The sequence below is a fragment of the Psammomys obesus genome, unplaced genomic scaffold (assembly GCF_907164565.1).
Source record: "Psammomys obesus unplaced genomic scaffold, mPsaObe1.curated_primary_1811, whole genome shotgun sequence".
Lineage (NCBI taxonomy): Eukaryota > Metazoa > Chordata > Mammalia > Rodentia > Muridae > Psammomys > Psammomys obesus.
The window spans coordinates 1,405,104-1,428,026 of NW_026596064.1; the positions used below are offsets into that span (position 1 = coordinate 1,405,104).

At 53.2% G+C, this 22,923-nt stretch overlaps 2 protein-coding genes across 11 annotated transcripts; one reads left to right on the forward strand and one right to left on the reverse strand.

Moving 5' to 3' along the window:
* The first annotated feature begins 21 nt into the window (after window positions 1–21).
* On the forward strand, window positions 22–9,179 carry Fam131a (family with sequence similarity 131 member A). 7 transcript variants are annotated; one of them, XM_055624768.1, is made up of 7 exons: window positions 22–224; window positions 1,382–1,443; window positions 4,007–4,089; window positions 5,438–5,531; window positions 5,758–5,940; window positions 6,129–6,245; window positions 7,630–9,179. In XM_055624768.1, the coding sequence occupies exons 4-7, from the start codon at window positions 5,462–5,464 to the stop codon at window positions 8,097–8,099; spliced, it is 840 nt and encodes a 279-aa protein (XP_055480743.1). In that variant the 5' UTR covers window positions 22–224; window positions 1,382–1,443; window positions 4,007–4,089; window positions 5,438–5,461; the 3' UTR covers window positions 8,100–9,179. The 7 variants fall into 7 exon arrangements, with proteins under 7 accessions (XP_055480743.1, XP_055480742.1, XP_055480749.1 ...); XM_055624774.1 differs by lacking the exon at window positions 4,007–4,089 and adding an exon at window positions 2,401–2,543 and having other exon boundaries at window positions 219–224; XM_055624767.1 differs by lacking the exon at window positions 4,007–4,089.
* Window positions 9,173–22,923, reverse strand: Clcn2 (chloride voltage-gated channel 2). 4 transcript variants are annotated; one of them, XM_055624762.1, is made up of 24 exons: window positions 22,454–22,899; window positions 20,122–20,278; window positions 19,839–19,970; window positions 19,391–19,519; window positions 19,174–19,307; window positions 18,995–19,072; window positions 18,834–18,912; window positions 18,487–18,612; window positions 18,316–18,400; window positions 18,142–18,243; window positions 17,099–17,183; window positions 16,787–16,942; window positions 16,394–16,463; window positions 16,068–16,178; window positions 15,575–15,788; window positions 15,126–15,259; window positions 14,721–14,893; window positions 14,502–14,616; window positions 14,283–14,356; window positions 14,017–14,076; window positions 13,862–13,900; window positions 13,594–13,698; window positions 9,793–9,879; window positions 9,173–9,670 (listed from the first exon to the last, which is right to left on the reverse strand). In XM_055624762.1, exons 1-24 carry the CDS (start codon window positions 22,532–22,534, stop codon window positions 9,476–9,478), a joined length of 2,721 nt encoding a protein of 906 aa, XP_055480737.1. In that variant the 5' UTR covers window positions 22,535–22,899; the 3' UTR covers window positions 9,173–9,475. The 4 variants fall into 4 exon arrangements, with proteins under 4 accessions (XP_055480737.1, XP_055480738.1, XP_055480739.1 ...); XM_055624764.1 differs by having other exon boundaries at window positions 9,594–9,670; window positions 9,793–9,902; window positions 22,454–22,901; XM_055624763.1 differs by lacking the exon at window positions 14,017–14,076.

Sequence of the window (22,923 nt, forward strand, 5' to 3'; positions counted from 1 at the left end):
GTGGGCACGGTCCCGCGCTTACGTCACCGGCCCTGTTCCCCTCTCCCGGGAGCGGTAGCAGACGCGCTGCTCCCACCCCCTCCCCTTCTCACGGGCTGTCCCCTCCCCGGTGGTGACCGCGGCCCGACCCTCTGCAAGGCGATGGCCCGGGTCCCGAGCGCGGGCTAGCGTGCCTGGGTGCCCTGCCATGGGCTGTACTGGCTCTCGGCGCCCAGCCGATCAGGGTAAGAGGCGGAGGCCGGAACATGGATAGGGAGTCGGGCTACGCTGCTGCCCGGTGGGGCCGTAGGTGGTAGGGGCGGTGAGGAGGGGGCTGGTATAAGGAGAGGGAGGAGCCAGCGTCAGGGAGGCGGGTCGGGCCAGATGAGCAAACCGCGAGGGGGCTAACCGACTTTGGCTTGTTCCTGTGGCCTGCCTGCCATTGGGATTTTCCGTGGTGTGCTCACCTTCCGGCTGTATTCCTGCTGCTGAGGGTGGCTGTAGGAGCACAGCCTGGGAGCCGCGAGCTAAACGGCGGCCCCCACCTTCCTGGCTCCTGGCAGCTAGCCCTTTGTGTCTACATACTTCTCTGCCTACACCTACCTCTTACCTCGCTGTCTTAGTGGCTCTGCTGTGAACCTGCCTCTCCCAGCTGGGCGCCGTCACCCTCAGGAGTCAGCCTGCAAATGCTGGCCAAGTACCCTACCACGGAGTTTTTGCCTAATACTTGCTCCAAGCTTCAGAACCGGCTAGTTGACTAAAGGGGCTGAAGCCCCAGGTTGAGGAGCATCTGTGAGCAAACTGATAAATTTCTCACGGATCATTTTGTTCCTAATAACCCCCCCCCAACAAACAAACAAACAAACAAACAAAAAACCCAAACAAACAAAACCAAATTACCCTTACTCTGAGGAGAAAATGCCCAGACAGGACATCAGATCTGAAAGCAGCTGACCCCTGCTCTGGACTTGGGTTTCCATATAGACACGTGGGTGGAGGTGGGGATGGGAGGCGCTTTAGCTCTAAGCATCTGAGGTCAGCCAGCCTACTTTCCATGTCAAGGAACAGGTCTGGAATGAGTCCTGGACTTTCCAAGCAGGTGGTCAGTAACATAAAGCATTAAGAATGGTTGGAATTGGAGGTATTTTACAACTAAACTCTGCCTGAGACTGTGCTGCCCTTGATGAATTCTGGGATTTGTAGTCCCAAAAATAAGCTCGTGGGTTATGAATTTGAGAAGCAGCAGGATGCTCTGATTCTCCTGGTGTGCTTGGAGTTCAGAAAGTCATCCCCTCCTGTAGTCAGGGAAGAGTTTGACCTCAGGACTGGGCTCTAGAGCCTTGATTAGGTACCAGCTAGGGGTCAGGGATAGCCAGTAACCTGTCTTCTTCCTGGTTGGCAGCATTTCTGGAGACCACCAGCTGGCTGAGGCTCAGGGACAGAGACGGCTGCTCCAGCTAAAAGGTTAGTTGCGATGTACATGGCCAGTTGGAATTGTATAAGCTAAGGATGAGCCTCGGCTCCACAAGCCAGAGAACTTGGCAAGGCCCCTGGCCCTCCCACTTCCTCAAAGCTATGAGGCAGGAGTGTTCTCCTTATGTGACTAGCCCAAGTTCCAAGTGGGGAGGGGACTGGCTCAGCATCCGGAGCCAAAACAAGAATAGAACTGGGAGCTGAGCCTGAAGCAGTTCGAGCTTTGGGTTCTCTGCATCAACACAGTCAGCATGCCTATGATTTCTGTGCTGGGCAAAATGTTTCTGTGGCAGCGTGAAGGGCCTGGAGGACGATGGACTTGTCAGACAGGTCGCAGAGGTGAGACCAGAGACCATGGATGCGATCTGGGAGGTGATGGGAATCTGAGGAGGAACGCCAGATATCGAGAGGAAATCACGCTGGCTTAGATCTCAAGAAACAGACTGAAGTAGGGAGACTCAGGTTGGGGCCTTTACTAAATGGCTTACAAGGGTGAAAACTTAGAAAAATCATGGCTTTGTTGGAAAAGAACAGAGTGATAAGTTGAGATTGGTAAGAGGAAAGAACCAAGGGAGTAGGAGGGGAAAAGGAGAGTGGGAGAGGGAGATAGTGTTGGTGGGAGGATTTCTGTACTTTCTTCAAGGGTTGAGAAGCTGGGAGAAGATTCCGAATTTACCGAGGTCTGGGTTTCGCCTTAAGTTTTGATGACAAAATATTTTGTAGAGGAAGGTGTCCTCTTGGCTGCCACAAAAAAAAAAAAAAAAAAAAAAGGCCCACAAGTCAGAGCTGCGGGGTAGAGGGTCTTGGGGCACAGGAGAGTACGGGGTGGTCTCAGGCTGTCTGAGAGATGGGGGAGGGGTGATAAAAAATGACAGGGCAACACGACGAAAATGGCAGTCTTGGTAGAAGTGAGGAGCCAGATGAACACCTTTCCCTCCGACTGCTCAGTGGCTTCAGACCCTGCCTGGGCTGTGGAGTGGATCGAACTCCCACGAGGTATCTCTCTGTCCTCCTTGGGATCTGCTCGGACTCTCCGAGGCTGGAGCCGGTCCCCGCGTCCTTCTTCCGTGGACAGCCAGGACTTGTCAGAGGTGCTGGGCCTTTTCTGTGCATGTTTTTCCCCCTTTGGAGAGGGGGGTGGTGTTCACATTTAGGGTTCGTGTGACCCCTCCCCGTTCCTGCCTCACCATCCTGCTTCGGGCCCTCTTTTTCCTGCAAGCGGAGGCGCTATCCGGCAGGCCGCCCCCGCGCCGGTCTGCTCCGCTCGGCTTGATGCCAGCAGCCTGGCTTGCTAGCGCCTTCGGTGCTGACGTCAGCGCATCCCAGGCCGTATCCCGGGAGACCCTGTTGCATGGTGATGGGTTGCCAGGGAGATATACACCTTTTCTCTGGGCCGGGGCCGCAGCTGCGCGGAGTGTCACCCCGGCATGGATGGCAGCGGCTGGTGGAAGCGAGGGGAGGGAGAGAGAGCTAGCCAGGAAACACCCGGCAGGTTCTCCTTCCCACAGGCCTGGCCAGAGGCTATCGGCGCCAATCTGGAGGCCCTCTCAGCCAGGTACTGAAGGAGAGGGACTGAGGATGGGCCTGAGGTCAAGGGGCAGGTGGAGGCCACTTGTGCTAGGTGGAGCCAACCATGATGGAGGAGAATTAGGTAATGTCGTACAGTGGGTGTGTGCCTCAGTTATGTTCAGCCAAGGAAAATGTTTGCTGGGGCTTGTCAAAGGCGCATTAAGTCAGGCACGGGATGGCGTTAGGAGCCCATAGGGAGTAAACTCTGACCTTGCCATCTTCTGCTCCCTGAGGAGTGACACAAGGACAGTAAGGTGGTGCGTGTGCCCTTGTTTGTGAAGGCGGGGGTGTTGCCAAAGGGAAAAAAAAAAAGAGTAAGCCTAGGGGTTGAAACGTTATTTCTAAGTGACACTTGTGGCCTGACATTACAGGGAGCATTTTGTAAGGCCCTCTTTTTGAGCATTTTGATGACTGTCTTGGCCTAAAAAGCTGGTTCCTTTCGTTGAAGGCAGGCAGGCTGCTTGTTGACAGGGAAGGTGGAGGAGCCAGAAGGTATTGGGCAGAAGGAGGCCCAGGGAGAGGCAGCCACTTCCTTGTGGAGTCTTTAAGGACCTGAATAATAGATAGGGAGCCTAGACAAGACGTTTCTTTTTTAAAACAACTTTTAAAAATTTGCATTATCTTTGGTTGTATGCAAGCATATGCTGTGGGCATGCCCCTGGGGTGTTCTCCTGGAGTTGGATTAACAGGAGATTGTGAGCTGCCTGGGTGCTGGGAACCAAATATGGGTCCTCTGTAAGAGCAGCCAATGCTCTAAGCCATGGAGCCATTTCATCTCTCTAAAAAGTTTTTCCCCCTAAAACACATACACACAAACCAAAAAAAGCCCCACATTTTTAGATTATTTTTTTCAGTTAGCATACAAAATAATGGTTTTCATTCTGACATTTCATGTACATACATTGTGCAGATTTTGAAATGAAGCCATTTTGATTGACTGTGTTCTCGGGAAACTGTACATTTGTACCTTATCTTGTTCACTCAGCCCATACAGTTACGTACTACTGGACACTATTTTAACACTGGGGCGTAGCAGTGACCGCGTAACAGACTGGACTCCTCAGAGAGGTAAAGAACAACAAAGGAAGCCGTCCTTACACCTGGCAAATAGGCTCCGTTAATGGTGTGCCGATGGAAGACAGTGATTAACTGGAGACGGCAGTGAGAGGAAGCCCACTCTTTGAGTAGCCAGGAAGGCTCCTCTGAGGAGGTGCCACTTCATTCAAAACTAGAGAGATGAGAAAGCCAGCTATGGGAAGTGATGGAGCAGGAAAGAACAGAAAAGATTATACACACAGACTTCTGGGCTCAAATAAGTACAGGAGATTTAATAATAATAACCACTGACCTGTGCTAGCCTGGGGATGGGCACCAAGGCCTTAAGGGAAGTGGCAGTAGGAATAGAAAAGACAGGGACAGTGTCAGGGAAGGCTTGGAGTATAATCGTGAAGGAATTTTTTTTTTTAATTGTTGGAGGTAACAGTTGTTTATTTTGAGGTAGGGTCTTATGTAGCTGAGGCTGGTCTCACCTTGCTAGGATGATCTTAAAACGCTGATCCTCCCCAAGTGCTAGCATTATGTGTAAGATACCACAAGATTTGGTTAATGTGGTGCTAGCGAGCAAACACCAATGCTTCCTGAATAGTGCTTCCTTGGCAAGCACTGTACCAACTGAGCTACATTCCCCCGGCCCCTTTGCTAGGTTTTAAGATTAGACATGTACAGGCAAAGCTTAGTGGGGAGATAGTGAAATAGAGAATGGTGATTGATAAATGGGAAGTTGGAAAGCAAAGCCAGATGTGAGGAAGAGAATGTATTGGTTTGACCTTGGTCATGCTGAGTTGTGTGGCTTTGGTAGGCAGCCTAGAAAGAGCTGGACATATATCTAAAGACAGATAGAGGACAGGGGAAAATGTTAAGGAAGTCTCTCCCTTAACTGTCTTCCTTCTCCCTTCCTTCCTTCCCTGTCCTTTGTTTCTTTGCTTTTCAAGACAGGGTTTTTCTATGTAGCCCTGGCTTTCCTGGATCTATGGACCAGGCTGGCCTCGAACTCACAGCGCTCAATGTGCCTCTGCCTCCTGAATGCTGAGATTAAAGGCTTGTGCTACCACCACCCGGCCTGTCCTTTCTCCAGATTCTTCACTTCTTCAGCCTTCTCATTCCCTGCTGGGAGCTGGGAAAGTGGAGGCTTAGCTGTAGTTTTCTTCCCTTGGGCCTGAGTCCTCTGGGGCTCCCTAGGAGGACAGTTTGTGGACTTTAGCTTCTCAGCCCTCTCTGCATGCCAGTAGCCACTAGGGCATAGGTGCCACCCTAGCAGTCTCCCAGCTCCTGATGAGACCCTGGGTTAAGCAGGAGCATGTTGGAAAGAAGGTCATTTCTGTCAGGGGCACTGACCTTCTGATGGTACTAACTCAAGGTGAATGTTGGAGATACAGTCGCGATGCTGCCCAAGTCCCGGAGAGCACTAACCATCCAGGAGATCGCTGCGCTGGCCAGATCTTCCCTGCATGGTATGTACCCCACTTCTGTTCCTCTGCCCACGTTGTCCCTCCTTCTCCCTTCCCCTCATGTCTTGGACTGATTTCCAAGACATTTTTGGGGAGTTCTGCAAATCAACCCTAGCCCCTCTTCCTCCTCCTCAGGGGACATGAAAAGCCATTCTAACTCTCTTCACCCACTTCCCTACCAGCCATTCCCTAGCCCTTGTTCTCAACCCAACTTCTCTCCCACCTCCAGGTATTTCCCAGGTGGTGAAGGACCACGTGACCAAGCCTACAGCCATGGCCCAGGGCCGTGTGGCTCACCTCATAGAATGGAAGGGCTGGAGCAAGCCTAGTGACTCACCCGCTGCTCTGGAATCAGCCTTCTCCTCCTATTCAGACCTCAGTGAGGGTGAACAAGAGGCTCGGTTTGCAGCAGGTAGGTTATCGTATGGCTGCTACTTCTGATCTCACTGGATCGGGCATGGGGAGGGGGGGAGTGGGGCAGTGGAGGACTGGAGTTTTTCTACACTCCTCTGTCTGCTCAGAGACCTCAGGGACATCCTGTGTGCAGAGCAAGGTCTTAGCTCAGCTCCCATGCCAGTGACTGCTGTGTCTCTCTGATAGGCGTGGCCGAGCAGTTTGCTATTGCAGAAGCCAAGCTCCGAGCGTGGTCTTCAGTGGACGGTGATGACTCCACCGACGAGTCCTACGATGAAGATTTCACTGGGGGAACTGACACAGGTGAGGAACATTCCGTACTGCCACTTGGGGTGAGCTTGCCTGGTAGGTGTGGTGACTCACTCTGAGCCTCCCAGAGCAATGTAAGCCTTCCAGACAGGAAGAAACAGGCTGACCTTGACACCCCAAGGGCAAAGATCACCAGCTACACTCAGGTGGCAAACTAGCAGTTGGAAATGGAACAGCTCTTTTCTATAGGTGCTGAGCCTGCTCTCTCTGTGTGTAAGTGGGCCTTAGACTTCTCAGAATAAACAAACCAGCCCAGGAAATGTTGCCTCTTCCCTACCCCCTAGTACAGTCTTGTTTCCAGAAAGAGCTATGCTACCCTTGCCTTTTACCTCTGAGGTGGCTTCGGTTGGCTGTGCAGGGCAGATGAGCGGGCAGTACAGTACCCAGCACCTCACAGGCAGCTATCCCAAACAAACAGGAAGGCATGCTGGGCCTGGGCTCCACAGGATGCTGGCTCCGGCTCAGCATCTTTGTATTCTGGCCTATGGGTCTTGCTTTGGGCCAGTGCTTGCAGAAAGGGACCCTGGGGGCTGTGCAGCTGTGCTCGGCTCCTCTTTCATCTTTGCTTCCCTGGACTCTGTGGCCAGTTTTCCCCACAGCTCCTGGTGGCTGGCCTCACAGGACCCCTGCCCCCAGTCCCTGACTCTTTGCCTTTGAAGACCTGCTAGTCCCTACTCCTCTAGCTAATTAACAAGGTTTTCAAGGCCAGACCTGCATTTAAAGCAGGCACAGAGCTGCTGCTGTTGTCCAGAGGGCACTAATTTGAATGCTTTAGACCCAGGTAGAACCCTCAACCACAAATACATATTTTTTCTTTTTTTGCTGTTTTTAAATTTGGTTTTATTTTTGAGAAAGGGTCTCACTATAGCTCAGGCTACTTAGTGTATAGCCCAGGCTGACCTTGACTACTTATTGAAAAGTCTGCTCGTAATCTTTGAGCAAAGTTTTTTTTTTTTTAAAGCATTGCTTTTTCTGGTGGGTATGGGTCCATGGTCCATGATGAGGACGGCCTGATTAGAGAGCAGAGCGAGGACGGTCAGCCTTTGTTGCTTTGGGTAGTGAGCAACCTGTATGCTCACACAGTGGCCCTGCATTTATTGTTTGCCTCCTCTTGAGGCAAACAATTTTATTTTATCCAACACTATAAAATAGATATTAGAATTTCTAATTCGCCATGAAAGGAACCAAGGTATCAAAACTTAAGACTTGCTCAGGTTCCTTAGCTCCTACTGATTCTTCTGTTGACTCATGCCCCCATAGCCATGGTAACGGTGGAAGGGAGTTGGGGGGTCTGTGGTTATGTGGCTTCCCTGTTGACCTACTGAAATGGGGCCAACAAGGCTGGTATTTTTTTTTCCCTCCTTTCTTCCCTTCACAGACATGGCTGGGCCCCTGGGGTCCCACCTCCAGGACCTCTTCACAGGTCGTCGGTTCTCCCGGCCTGTGCGCCAGGGCTCTGTGGAGCCTGAGAGCGACTGTTCACAGACCGTGTCCCCAGATACCCTGTGCTCTAGTCTGTGTAGCCTGGAGGATGGGTTGCTGGGCTCCCCAGCCAGGATGACCTCCCAGATGTTGGGTGAAGAGCTGCTCCTTGCCAGACTGGCCCCCAGCCGGGAAAGTGCCTTCCGCAGCCTGGGTCCGTTGGAGGCCCAGGACTCACTTTACAACTCACCGCTCACGGAATCCTGCCTTTCCCCTACCGAGGAGGAGCCTGATTCTTGCAAGGACTGCCAGCTGCTCTGCCCGCTGCCTGTAGGCAGCTGGGAAAGGCAGCAGCAAGTCTCTGATGTGGCCTCTTCTGGGGTCGTATCCTTAGACGAGGATGAGGTGGAGCCTGAGGACCAGTGATCCAGACATGCGCTGTGGCGGCATGTTTCCCGGGCTGCTGTCTAGGGCAGAGCCTCTGTGGCCAAATGTGGGCTCTGAAGCTTAGACGGCTTCTGGGAGCACTCACTTCTCCATTGTGTGTTTTGCATGAAAGTGTTTGGAGAGGAGGCAGGGGCCAGGCTAAGGGGCGCATGTCCTGCTTCCACTCTTGGGGTTTGCCGGGGCTTGCCCGGGGCCCCTGGGGCATGGCTACAGCTGTGGCAGACAGTGACGTTCATGTTTCTTGAATCCAAAATGCCACATTTCATCCTGGGATGTGAACCCGAGGGGGTTGTTGTAGCTAGGCTGGGAGGGTGGGAATGGAAGAAGCCTGGCCATACCTCCTCCCCCTCCCCTCATGCCCGTCTCCTCTGCTTTTCCACGTGCAGTGCTTGACTGAACCACCTCCACCTGTGGGGCTGGCTCCTGCCCTCCCGGAGTCTACAAATGGAGCCATCCCCTAAGGGTTCCCTTGCCTACCTGGGCTCTGCTGTGCACCTCTCCATTGTCTCTAAACCTTTTTGTTTTCCCTCAAGACAGGGGGTTTCTGGTCTGTTCTTTGAGCCGATCTTTGGGAGGCACTGGAAATGATGAGTGTGCCCTCCCTCCTTTCCCTGCCCTTCCCTCCCCTCAATCCTGGCCCTTTCCCAGCATCCTGGCAAGGTTGTGTGGGCACATGCAGAGTTCTCAGTAGGGTGGAACTGGAAAAAGGACTGGCTGCGGTTATCGCAGAGGCGGGAGTGTGATGTTCTTTCACAGAGGGCCACAAGGGGGCCACCTGGGTAGCCGGATTTGTGCCAGTGAATGGACAGTCATGAGGGAGTGGCTATCCTTGGGGATGGAAAGAGGGTAGTGCTTTTCTTGGCTGGATGGAAGGCTGTACCCAGCGTTAGGGGGCCCTGTCCCAGGCAGGGTGTTGCTGACAGGCAATGGAGGCCTCTGGCAGATCTGACATTGCCAGGACCCTGGGTTGGTTAGGTGGCTGCAGAATGAATCTCTGAGACTTGGGCAGGTAAGAGGATCCAAGGTGAAAATATGAGCCAACAGCACAAGTGTTCGATACATGAGTGGCTAATTAGGTGTTTATTCTAATCATTGTTTTATTAAATTAATATAAAAATCTTTGTAAATTTCTATATACATCTTGTCATTGGAGGTTCCAGTATAAACCCATTTTAGTTCTCCCCTTTTCTCAAAGAGGGGGCAAGAGCCAAATGACCCCACCTCATTCTGCCAGGGCATTGCTGATCCTCCAGCAGGTAGGTGTTGAGTTGAAGTGCGGAGCTGGCAGCCCACAGCTAGTGTGGACTTGGGTTCCTGCTCCTTGCAGGAGGAATGCAGGCCATCCAGTAAGGGGTTCACTGGCACTTGTCATCACTGTCAGAAGGACTGCCCTCCCGAGGGAGGCCATGGCGGGATCTTGGGCCCCAGAGCGCATGCACTTCGGTGGTCTCTGTGTCACTGCTGCTGGTGGCACTGTCCCGGAAACTGGCAAGGGGTGGCCTGACTTTCACACCCTGGGCTGTGACAGAGCCTTCGATGGCCTTCCGGAGCTGGAAAGGTAAGGGTCAGATGTCTGCTCCCTCCTCAGACTCCTCCCCAGCATGTCCCCTGGGGAGCCAGACAGCTCTGATGCCATTAGGACGAGGAAGCGGCTTTGGCCCTGTCACCTCACCTCCTTTAGGGTGACAATTCCAATGAGTCTGCCAATGCTGGTGACATAAGCATGGTCCACTCCCAGCAGTGAGAAGATGGTGTGGGTCTGCAGGGCAGAGGGAGGAGACACTGGACTTGACATTCCAAGGACAGCTCGGAAGCCAAAGGGGCCCTGACAAACCAGGGGTGAAAGTGGGAGGGACTGCTGGAGGGAAATATGAGCCACGAGAATGTCCCTGTGTCCCAAAGCTCAGAAAGCAAAGCCTCGAGGCTGCTTGTACTGGTGCTTTCCCAAGCCATCAGATGTGACCACGAGGCTCTGGACGTTATCAGCAGTTTCCATTTGCTGCCGAGAAACCAGCTTGGCATTTCCTGGAATTTGTTATCTACGGCTCTGGGTTTCTTGTGAACCTCTTGGCAAAACAGGTGGATCAAGATGAGTGGCTCTGACAGCTTCTTGAATACCTAGTATCTCATGTCTTACGTACTTATACTAAACATGGAAAGGCTGGGGGCATGGCGTGGTTAAGAAGCAAGAGTCTCAAGTGTTGGTGGTTCTGGGGAAGCTCCTACCCTCTGAGCTGTATACAGCTCCAGTAGGTCACTGCATAGACCAGGTTGGCCTTGAACTCATACTGCTACTCCTGCCTCAGCCTCCTAAGTACTGGATTGTAGGTGTGCGCCACCACCTCCATCTCAGAAATTCAGTCTTTTGGCAGTGGTGGCGGGGCGGTCGGATCTGTTTGAACAGACAGCCTGGACTACAGATCGAGTCCAGGACAGTCAGGGCTATAAAGAGAAACCCTGTTTTGAAAAACCAAAATAAATAAGTAAATAAATACATAATAAAATAAATAAAACAAAAAAGAGAAATTCAGTCTTTGAAGAAGTCATGTTTCTTCAATACCTACAAACCTGTAGTTTGCAAGCTCTAACTTGAACCCTACAAGCTACAAATTAGCCTTAATTTTTGTCTTCCCCAGGAGGGGAACATCTTTACTATAAGGTATTATGATCTCCTAGCTCATGGTCATGTAGCCCCTCTCACCTTCTCTGAAGGAACCTATTAAACAGTTCCCATTCCTGCTCATTCCCAGCCATAGCGACCTAACAGGCGATGTGCTTTTGTAGGCCTGTGAATGCTCATGCCTAGCAGTTGCCAAGCTTACTGCTCTACTTCTGGGACATTGGTGCCATTCTCGCCAGCTCTGCCTCACTATCCTCAACCAGGGCTGAGACGACTGAGTGAGTTTTCTTACTTCCTGCCTCCCATCTCTCCAGCTGGGCCCTGTCATTCTAACACCCCACTCAAACCCTGAGTAGCACCTGGACTCCCTAGAATGGTCCATGAGACCCTTTCTCAAGCCAACCCAAACAGGCTTGCCAGCCTGCTAGTCTGCTGTGCCTAGCTCCCAGGCTTTACACATCTTGACTTTTCTACTTTTGAGGCCTCACATATCCCACCCAGGATGGTCTTGAACTTGCTATATAGTTATGGATGATGTTGACCGCGTGATCCTCTACCTCCTGAGTGCTGGTATGCACCACCATACTCAGTTTATGCCATCCCAACTCGACAGATATAGATAGGAAGCCCAGCAAGGCTAAGCAACTTGGTTAATGGATACAGCCAAGCTTCTAAGCAGCAGAGAGAGGATTTGGGTTTGCCCTTCTCATCTTTACCCACTGTAGCTGGTGCTAGCTTGAGGTTCCTAAATAGTCTCATGTATTCTCCCCTCTGAAAGCGCCACTCCTGAATGTAAATGGGTTACTCCTTTCTTAATAAGTAGATTCTAATTTAGAATCCAATCCCTAGAATTCTAATCTTCTATGTTATCACTCCAGTTCTTTGTACTTTTGTCAGTGTTTCCTCCGAGGCTTCTTCCCTTCCTGTGATAGTTTAAGTTTGTAACAAACACCTACTTTGTTCTTTTTCATTTTAATTTAATTGGACACCAGGGAGCCCATTGGCGAGCCCGAATTTCTTGGGCCTGGGAACAGTGAACTCAACTGACAGGGAAAAGGACAACGTGGCCTTCTGAAAGAATTCTGAGCGCAGCGCCAGGAGATCTGGGTCCTGGGGCTGACTCTGCTGAACTGATGCAGGCAGATGCCTTTTTTTTCCCTCATTGTGTGACTCAGTTTCCCTGTGTTTTCCAATGGCTAAGACCATAGGCTTTTAGGTTGGACTGTCCCTGGGTCCAGGCACAGCTCTGCCACTTCCTAGATGGGTGACTCTGGGCAACTTAATCTCTGAATCACAATTTCTTCTATAAAAATTGGAAGGCCACAATACCATTGGCAATCAGCAAGTGTGGTTATGAGAATCACATTACACACATGAAGACCTTCCTAGGGCTTGGCGCGCACACACACACACACATACACACACACACACACACACACACACACACACACACACACACACACAGCATGCCAGTGTTCCTATCACCACTATTATGAAGAGAATAAAGGGAAAAACAGCTGGGCATGATGGTACGTGCACTTAGTCTCCTGAGACTAGGCAGGAAGACTGTTGTGAATTCAAGGCCTGATTGGGCCATGTAAGATCCTGTCTTGAAAAAAGGAAAAAGAAAAGATGGCTGATGACTGGGAAAACTTTATAGAGGTCTTGGGAAGAAAGGCTTTAAATATAGTTTGATGTCTTGCCTTCTGGCTCATCTCTTTTTCCTTTGCTGAAGTACTGCAGTTCCTTACTCATTTTGATTCGAGTACTTGATCTAAAAGGCTCCAAAATCCTTTATTTTTGCTGTTTTGCTTTGCTTTGTTTTTATTTTTTATTTATTTTTATTTTTTGAGAAGAGGGTTTCTCTGTGTAGCCCTGGCTGTCCTGGAAATTGCTCTGTAGACCAGGCTGGCCTTGAACTTAGGTCTGACCATCTCTGCTGGGATTAAAGCCACCACCTCCTGGCTGTTTTGGTTTTCTTTTGTCTTCTATCCATGCCTTCTGCTTGTACGTGCTATGCTGACTTTTTAGCCACAGTTTATGTCTAAGCCCAAGATGAAGCCTTGACCACTGACCATTACTGGTCACTCTTGCCTGTACCTACCAATGGAAGTTTACACAGTCTGTTAAAAAATGTGATTAAAGTATCTCTTAGATTTGGCTGGACAGCCTACATCGCCTGCCTTTACATGGCAGCTTTCAGGTATCCAGTGGTGCCAGCTACCTGACCCTTGGGAGCCCCTGTCCTCCTCCATGTGTGACCCCATCTACCTCTACCCATCTGTACTTACTGCTCTTCTGTTGCCCCCTCTGCTGCGCTATCTTCCCGAGTCTTCTCTACCAGTTTTCCCTTGAGTTGCTTGTAGTTATAGACTCTCTGGGGTCTGACATTCCAAGCCCCCTACTGGTGTCTCTCATCTTTGTTTATCTCTTCACTGCAGTGGCCTCACCCTTCTTAACTGTTTCTTAGCATCTTTATTAGATTTTCTTATCTGGCCTGTTTCTCTCTCCTCCCCCCCCCCCTTTTTTTTTCATCGTGGGTGTGTATCAGCCTTGTTAGGCTCTGGCAGCCTCCTGCCTAGCTCTGACCCCAGCTTGGCCTCCTGGCTTCTACCCAGTTCAAGCTGTGTCTTTGTTGCTGCTTTGGTCCAGAATTCCCTGGGGTAAGTTTGAGCAGAGGAAAAATGATGCCTGGCTCCACCACAGAGCAGGGCAAGGCTCCGGAGTCCTGGCTCACAGATGCCATGGCCTAAAACAGAATGTTTTAAAGACAGCAGCGTGTATACTGTCTCCTACTCCTTCTTCTCACATTGGTCTGCTAGGCAGGACTATAAGATCCCTACCCTGTCCTACCTTGTGCAATGAAGTCCGCTCCACTAGCTGGAAGGGGGCAGGATCGATTTTGCAGTCACTGAAGTTGACAGGCTCATCTAGTTGCTGTTCTTCCCACTCTAAGATCTGAGGGTGGGTAGGAGACTGAGGATTAGAGAGAGGGAGCCCAAAGCTCCTCTCTCACCTCCCTGAAGGCTGGTTTGCCTGTCTTCCTCCCTGTGGTCCTTCTCATTGGTCAAGATGATGACACACCCAGGAACCAACAGCCTGGAGTCTAATGGCATCTTACCTCCTCAGGACTCATCTCTCCTTCCAGGTCTGAGTCACTCTAGGAGGAAGGCAGGGAGGGAGGTGGATGTAGCCTGGCTCTGGGCAGTCTGTCCCACCTAGATCCCGGCCCTCCCTGCCTGGTGCTCCTGAGCTGGGGGAGAGGCGCACACGTACCGCCAGGGAGATTCGGACCCGCTTCAGCTTGCGCTTGTCACAGGATTCCGACTTTTCCAACTTTGTCAGAGCCAAAGCAGAGAGGAGTTGAGGTTATAGGGAGAGGGATCGTGAAGGATGGGATGGAGCCCGGGAAGAAGGGCACACTGTAGGGGCAGAGCTGACAGGAGAGCAGGAAGCAGGTAGAGCGGAAGAGTCATTGCAGGGTTAACTGGGAGAGTCAGAAAGAGCTGGGCAGGCAGGAGGGGAGGACCCAGGCTACTCACTTCCGAAGTAGCCTCCAGTGGCGGGCTGCCACAGAAGAGGCTTCTGAGGGCAATGCCTGCTGATTCCACGTTGCCTAGATTCCAAACCCCAAGGTACAGAGGGGGTAAGGTGCAGAAGGCGAGGGGAGAGGCTTTCCCAAGTGCCCCCTGGCTACTTAGGTAGCCTCATCCAGCTGCGGTGGCTCAGGCTTTGTCTGAGGCAGGGCAGAAATGGCTTACCTGTGGTACCTTCCTGGAGGTTTGTGCTGTTGCTCGGCCCTCTCTTTAGAGCAGGCTTCAGGGGCTTGTGAGTCTGCCCGTGTGATCCAGAGAAGCCCGAGTCCTCTGTGTTCACCTGCATAGACAGGAAGGGGTTGGGAGACTGTGGTTCAGGACCTACAAGTCTACAAGCTGACACTCAGAAGGATGTGTGGTTATGAACGTTTTTTCCCCCCTGACCTGGAAGCGGATGGATGTCTCAGAGCTAGGGGGGCTCTCCTGATCTGATGGTGGAGACATCTGGGCTTTCCTTAGCTTCTGCATGTGCTGCCGCCTGCGTGCTGGGCTCAGCTGTGCCCCCAGGAGTGCTACCACCTGTGAGCGTTCGATGGAGCCCAGCAGGATCATGGACTCTGGACAGAGCAAGGGAAGAAAGAGACTCAGGAGCTGGGAGCGAGCGTCCTGCTTGCAGCCTTCTTCCATATGCAAGCTGGGGCCCTGGACACAGGCTGCACACCTGAAGAAAAACCCTGCTTGCCAAGTGTTGACCTTAGAACACAAAGACTCGTTCTGGGTTCCCTAACCCTTCCTGAGCTGTGCCCCCAGGAGATGCCCGTAACACCTGGGACCCCCTCTTGGCCTCACCGGGGGATTCTACCAGGGCCAGCATACGGCCCTTGGTTCTGTGCAGTGCTAGCCGCAGGTCCCGGAAGGTGCAGCTGAGGGCTATGTGGGGTACATCTCGTACCATGATGTCCTCTACTCGCACCCGGTACTGCCTGGAGATAGCATAGGGCATTCAGGGTGTGCTCAGCACGGAAGTCTGGCCCAGAGAACCACCAACCCAGGTCACGAGGAAGGCTGGAGAACCACAGGGGACAGGAGTGGAAGACCTAGGGACAGTTAGTTCTCCATCCTCTTCTTGGATCAGGAGAGGCCAGCTACAGATTCCCCCAGAGCGAGGGAAGCTATGACCCAGAGCAAAACAGCTAGGATCTCAACCTAACTGGCCTGGGACCTTGCTGGAGGTGGGCTGAAGGGTCCTGGCAGGCCTAGCCCTCACTCCCACCCTCTTTGCACTGGGCCCTTCATACTGGTGGCGGCCCCAGCCCAGCTCAGGCAGGTAGGGCAGTTTCTTGATGCGGATGATGCTGTCGTAGAGGGAGGGCTGCAGGCTCTGGGCGACGGCATTAGCCAGGATGACGGCAATCATGACGGGCAGAATATGGGCGATCTGGCCCGTGAGCTCGAAGACAATCACGGCTGTGGACACTGTGTGTGTCACCGCTCCTGCAAGCGCAGCTGCCCCTGGGAACAGCCATGCCCAGCCTCCTCAGTGCTCAGGTCCCTAGGAGACTCTCCCTTCCCCAGGGCAAAGGCCTCTGAGAGTCCCCTCAGGGTGGTCCCATGCAGTGCTCGGGTCCACAGCACGGCCAGCAGAGGGCACCAGACCCTCAAGAGTCTGGCTGGGTCAGGGGTCTCCTAAGGCAGATGCAGACTGGGGACATTGTAAATACGTGCCTAGCACTGTGCAATACCCTGGGTTTGATCCCCAGCACCACAAAGCAAACAGAACTGGCTGCTCACCGACCACGGCATAGCCTCCAGGTACAATCCGGTAGGTGCTGCTATCCGTGTGAATCCCATCTGGGAACCAGGCAGCCATGCTTTCACCCACCAGCCGCCCAAATGCTGCTCCTTCAGGGAGGGTTTTAGGAAGAGAAAGAGGTAGTGGGGGAACACTAGGAAGAGAGAGGGTCAGAGGGTGGGGGAGGGGCCAGTGGGCCATTTAGTACAAGGGCAGCCCTATGGAAGTCCGGGGGTTTGGGCTAGAGTTGGGCAGAGAAGGGATCTGTAAGCATAGCCAAAGATGTGAAGGGTGCAAGCTGGGAGGCAGGCAGCTGCAGACTCACCGATGACAAAGACAGGCATGAAGGCCCCACAGGGCACTGGGATGGTGGTAGCCAGTGCCGACATCCAGAACTGTAGGCAAGATGGTTTCGAAACAGGGGCCTCAGGGAAGCAGGCCTTGCTCATGTACCAGGCACAATCTTCCCAGCTAGCCCAGAATCCCCAGGTGTGAAGGGAAAAAGGACTCTAGAAACGGATGGCTTGGGTTCAAATCGCACCCAACCGATTAGGTTATGTCTCTGTCTTTTGACCCACCGCCTTTAAAACAGGGATAAGAGTCCCTTTCTCACAATATGAATTCTTTTGAATTCATGTTAAGTGCTTGGGATAGCGCCTGCTCTTAGTGGCCTGGGTAGACATTAGTGGTCCACAGCTACGGAGGGAAGGCGTCTCACCTTCATGAGAATGAAGATGACCAGGGTGAGGAAGACATTGGCACGTGGTGGGCTCCAGGCCTGTGAAGTGCTGGGTATTTCTAGATCCTCTACCAGGCCCTGGCGGACCCATGTCCGGTTGTCAAACAGGGTTACTAGGGTCTCTTTCTGTGAGAGCTGGAGTGAACACAGTGTCTCAAGCTGGGGCCCAGGACCCCAGGAAGAGGCCTAGAGAAGTCCATGGGAATGAGGGGTCGGTCCCAGTCATGCTGAGGCTGCTGGCTTTGGAGAGGGATGAGGAATGGGGTGTGTCAGACGTCTGAGAGGGGCTACCTGTCCAGCCATGAACTGTCCAAAGCCTGGGGGGAAGGTCAGAGTGGAGATGAGCAGAGTCACCAGTGCAGGGAAGAGCAGCCGTCTAGAGACAAAGGTTTCACGCCATCAGACAAAAGTGACACACCTCCCACAGACTGATCAAAGGCCAGGCGCCCTTACTACCTCAGGACTAAGATCAGAGCAGCACTTATATATCAAAGCACAGAGCCCGAGGGTAGGTCCTTTTTGTTGTGTTTGATACCACAGCTCCAAGGGTGATGATGGACTGAGATAATTATAAGATCTGGGCCTTCCCTGACCCCATAGGGGCTGGCAGCAGCAAACCCATCTCTAGCCCTTTCTTGGACAAGGCTGAGCTGTGAAGCCCTGGCTGAAGGGCAAGTGGTGTGAAGACTTAAGATGTCTCTGCCACTATCTGGCCTTCTGTGGTGACTTGAGTGGCTCATGCCTTTATCCCAGCACTGGGAGGCAGAGGTAGGAGGATCTCTTGAGTTCAGGGCCAGCCAGGGCTACATAGGGTGTGGAAGAGGTCCTTAGGGAGCATCACTCACATCTCAGAGACCTTCCCATTTCCAGTTTGCAGGCTCATAATGGAAAGAGCTATGTTCTGGAGATTAAAAATAGCTCATCCATCCACACTGGTATGGGGTAAACTGAGGTACTAACACTATCTGCTATCTGCACCAGGCCTGAAAACCTTGGTCTTTATCCCAAGTGCCCAGCCATTGACTAAGGTTCAAAAATAACAGTTTCTAGGTGGTTCCATTGCATCAGCATCAACACTGGCTGATTTCCCAAGTTTAGTTGCCTTTTATGTTTTCATTTGAGAGACAGCATCACACTGTGGCCACAACTGGCTTAGAACTGGCTACAGTCCTGCTTCAGCCTCTGGACTGCTGAGATTACAGGTGTGTGGCACCACACCTGGCTGAAATGCCTGATGTTATGCCTCTCTGTCAAATCCTCAATGCCTCCCTCTCTCCGAATGTGATCCTTATACAACCCAGAATGGCCTGGAAAAGAGGCTGTGGCCAACATACTTCCTCATGAGGAAGCGGTTGATGGTTTTTTGCTTCCGCATCACCTGGACAATCTTCCGGTTCAGGTAGACGAAGAGGGCTCCCCCGAAGCCACTAGCAATACTGGAGAAGAAAGAAGTACCAGGGTAGAAGGGAGGCCTTTTCATGGAAACCTTCTTCCCCTTAACTCCTTACCCAATGACAGCAAAGGCTGGTAGCTCCTGTAGGTCAAAGGGAAAGTCCAGTCGGAACCGGGTCTTGAAGAGGGCTGTAATGGTTTCTGAGGAAAAGGAGAAGCAGGGAAGGCAGGTCTAACTTGTGTCCCACTTATATTACCTTAGGTTCCCCTCCCCTCAACATTCCCACCTTCATCACGGTTCCAGACTGCCAAGACCCGAAAGATGAAGGCACTGAAGGTGGCCGCAAAGAAGCCCCGCCAGTAGTTCCTAACAGCGAAGAAGGTGGAGGTGACCTCAATGCTGAATAGGACCCCTGCAAGGGGCAGAGGACATCGCCCTTGAGGCCAGGGTCTGACCTATTGACTTACTCCCAGGGGAAGAGGGGTTGAGGAGGAGGAGAGGCCAGATGTAGGGCCTGACTGGAGACCCACCTACCTCCTCTAGATTGAGGAGGAGGAGGAGGAGGAGGAGGAGGAGGAGGAGGAGGAGGAGGGGGAGGAGAGGCTAGGCTGCGCTGACTGGAGACCCACCTACCTCCTATAGGCGCTGCAAAGCAGCAGCCCACTCCTACTGCACAGGCAGCGGCTAGCATCTCTGTGTTCCGGGACTCGTTCTGGCAAGGGTGGGGACACAGTGTCAGCTTGGACTCAGCAGCCCACTGTCTCCTCCCCCAGGTCTCAGGGTTCTCCTCTTACCTCATAGATACCCCCAAAGAGGGACAGGAACTTGCTGAGAAGAGCGGCGCACATGCTGGCAATGTGCACAAAGGGGCCCTGGAGGTAGGGGTTGGTAGTGAGTAGGGATGGGACCTTCCAGGCGTCGGCTGGCCTTCTCTTCAACGGGAGGGATCTTTCATTCCCTAACCTGCAATTACCTCTTTGCCAAGGGGCATCCCACTGCCCAAGGCACAGGTTAGCCCAATGACCTTAGCTACAAAGGTCTTGAGGGTGAGGTATTCTTTCAGCACCACTCCACGGAGGATGGTTTTCATCTCAGGGATGCCAGATCCTGTGAAGAGGTACATGCCCAGGTCAGTTGTCTGATAGACCCCACTCAGAAGCTTGAGCCTCCCTCAGCTCCTCCTATCCTACCGACAGCCTGTGGAGCCAGGATCTGGGTGAATCCAGCAGAGAAAGTGATGAGGACCACAGGATAGGTAACCCAAGCCAAGTACTGGAGTAAGATGTTGGTGTTTAAGCCCCGGGACATCCACTGTTGAGCTGCGAGTAGAAGACATGCTTGTTGAACTTCCAGGGCACATGCCCACACCTCGCCGCCGCTGGGACACAATGATATGACAAGTGCACAGAGCTGGGGCAGAGGGAAGGGCAGGCCCTAGAGAGCACTCACTGGGATAAGGCCCATCACAGATAAGACAGTTGTGGAGGGATGGTAGGAAGGTGTGGATTGTGCAAGTGGCAATCATTATGTCTGGAAATGGGCACTTATACTGGCCAGAGAAAGTGGCCAGTAGCCAAATTACCTAAACAACTGTGGCATGCAGGAAGCAGGTCGGCCCTCCCCAGCCTTTGCCCTCACCCTGTAGACAGACAGCAATGGCATAGTCCATGGCCCAACTGACCAATGCCATGAGGAGCCCCAAAAGGACCAGGAAGATCCAGTCTTCACCAACCCTGGACACTAGGAACTTATGGCAGCGTACAGAACAAACTGAAAACAAGGAAGGGAAGAACCATAGAGAAGCCGGTACCAAAGTGTTCCTATCCTGTTCTCTGCTTCTCCCCATTCCCCATGGGCAGCTCTAATGGTCTGTCTCCCTCAATATAGAACAGCCAGGTCCCTGTCCCAATCCAGATCTCACTTTGGCATCTGGCACATCGGCTCTGTCCATATTCCAGGAATTCTGGGGAAGCACGGGCAGAAGGGGAGCCCTTCCAGGGCTCAGGCCCTCCCAGGCGAATCCGAGCAGCTTCCTCTTTGGCAAAGGCCCCAAGTTCCTGAGTGTACCGGCCATACATCTGGAGCAATGAACAAACTGTGGCATTAGCGTGTGTGGCTGAGGTGGGGATACGGGGAGGATTACTGGGTCTTGACCCCCCCCACCTCACTCAGCTCCCACACTGTATACCCCATCATGAATCCAGTTTATACTCAGGCTCAGAGTGTGGGAACAATGCACATTGCAGACTGCGGGGGCTGTCCTGGCCAGAATGATGGGGACAGACAAGGTACAGGGACACAGTTCTGGGGGTGGCAGAATAATCAGTCCTCTTCTAGCAAGCCAGGAGTAAGGGCACTGGGGAGGAGAAGGAGGGAAGGGTCCAGAGGATGGAAAAACCTAAGGCAATCTGAAGTGGGAGGAGGGAAGGTCAGAGAATAAGGGATGGTCAAGGGCATATGAGCAACAATAAGAGCCTGGTGGAGCTGAGGGCAGCTGAGCGGGGCCTAGGAGGTCCCAGCCTCAATCCTTATCACGTTCCTGCTGGGCCTTTGGCCTGTGACCAATTCTGCTGCACCCTTCCCACCCACCCTAATCCCCTTGTCCTCATTCTCCACTCCCAAACCCCCATCAGCCTGTCAGCCCAGCTGAAAGTGGAAAGCCTCTTTGGGTGGGTAGGCAGTGTTGGGTGGCCTCAGTACTGCTCTGGAACTGCACTTGGTGCCAGTGACAGGTCCGAGGGATGGCAGAGGCTGGAGATGGCAAGGCTGTGCCCGTTGGATACCAGGCTGATGGGAAGGGAGAGAGTTCTGGCTGGACCTGCCAAGCTGGGCGTGTGTTGGGGGGTGGGGAGGAGTAGATTCTGGCTGCCACCCGCAGAGCTTCAGGACACAAAGGGCTCCTGTTGGGGTTGGGGTTGGTGGCAGTGGTGGGGAAGATAAAGATACAGAAGGGAGAGGAACTGCAGAGGAAAGAGAGAGGAAGAGGAATGTCAAGGAAAGAGTACTGAGAGCAGGGAGGAGGAAGAGAGCGGAGTACAGAAACACAGTATGTGGGAGGAGGTGAGGGCAAGACAAAAGGGTAGGAGGGGAAGTGGGAGAGGCCAGAGCAGGGAGGGCTTGACCCTGAGAACTCATTCCCCAGACACAAGGGAGATGGAGCGGCAGCCAGTGTAAAAGAGATGCCATTTCAGAGGTTAGCTGCCTGGCTTCCATGGCCAAATGCCCCTCTCCTTGACCTGTGGATGGCAAGGAGAGCAGCCATCTGCAACAAAAGGGCTTGCCCCTGCTAGCGTCACTCTAGCCTCACACCTACCACCTCTCCCAGTTATCCTGTTTCACTCAGTCTCTGGTAATTGGGCACCTCTCTGACTCAGTTACAGCCCAGGCCCTCTCCTTCAGAGGTTCCTCCCTGCCACCCTCCCGGGCAAATTCCAGCCTAAGCTGATAAAAAGGAGCCATAGGGCCCGTTTCTTTCCTTAGGGCTTGGGCCCCCCACCCTAGTGACAAAGAGGGTGAATGGCTTCTCAACGTTGGTAGCTGCGAGTCATCTCAAAGCTCAGGACCCCTGCTTCTTATGAGGTCAAGGGCCACTCTGTGGGCGTGGGTGTCGTACTGGGGTACCTGGCTAGATCCAGCTAGAACAAAGGTTCGTCCAATTCTCACACCCATTCCTGCTTCCTGCATCAGCCCTCAGGCTTTAGTCCCCAGGGTGGCAAGCCACCTAAGCCACCTTTCCCCCAAAGGCTCAGCTGAGGAGTTCCTGTCAATGCTGGACTTTGAGCCATTAAAGACAGCGGGTGGGTTTGCTTTGATCCCTTGCCTACCTTCTTTAGGCTGAGCTTAGTACTATGCACATAGTAGGGACACAGGAAGGGTGTTGAATGTAGGTAGACGTGAGAAAGTTCAGTGGTTTGCATGGTGCTCGGAAAGGGCACTGGGGTGCTGTCACTTGGGCTCGAGTGTTAAGAGAAAAAAAACCCAAAAAAACAAAAACGTGTATGCTGAAGGGAGTAAGAGGAAGGACAACCTGGGCCAAGCACCTGGTGTCATTGTCCTCTGCAGGCCACCAGCCTCAGCCAGAAACCAGTAAGCAGCTTTCCAACACCCCGAACCTACAGCTTGTCGGATCCCGAACCTCAGTTTCCAGAGCTGAGGAAGGCTGAGGGCCGGGCTGGGGTAGGCCGCCCGTCCTCACACTTTCTAGGGCAACCTGCAGCAATGGTTCCGTAGCGCGCCCCTGGGGTTTCACTTACCAGGGTCTGCTCATACTGCAGCGCTCGAGGCTCCATCCCTTCCCCCGCCGCTGCCGCCGCCGCGGCCGCTGTGGCCGCCATCTCGGCGCACTGTCCTCTTGCCTCCCTTTGCTTCTCGGGCTCTGGCCTTGACTCTGCTCCCGGCCCGCTGAGCCCGCGCCCGCACCCGTCCGGTCCCCTCAGCCCGGGCGGCCGAGTGCAGAGTGCGACGGGTCCCCGAGAGCGCGCCGCAGGCTCAGCCTCGGGCTAGCGTCCCCTCCTCGGCGGGCGGGCCGAGGGCGGTACCCTGCTTGCTGCTCCGCCCCGGCCCATCTGTAGGGGCGTCCCGGTCCCGCTGGGGTCTGCATCGGAGCCGCCTCCTGGTCTCCGGAGAGGCGGCAGGGGGCGCTTGCAAGGCGGTCCTGCACCCCTTCGCCGAGGAGGCCGGGCTGTTGACCGAGCCCGGTGAGGGTGCTAGGGCCGGGCGGGGG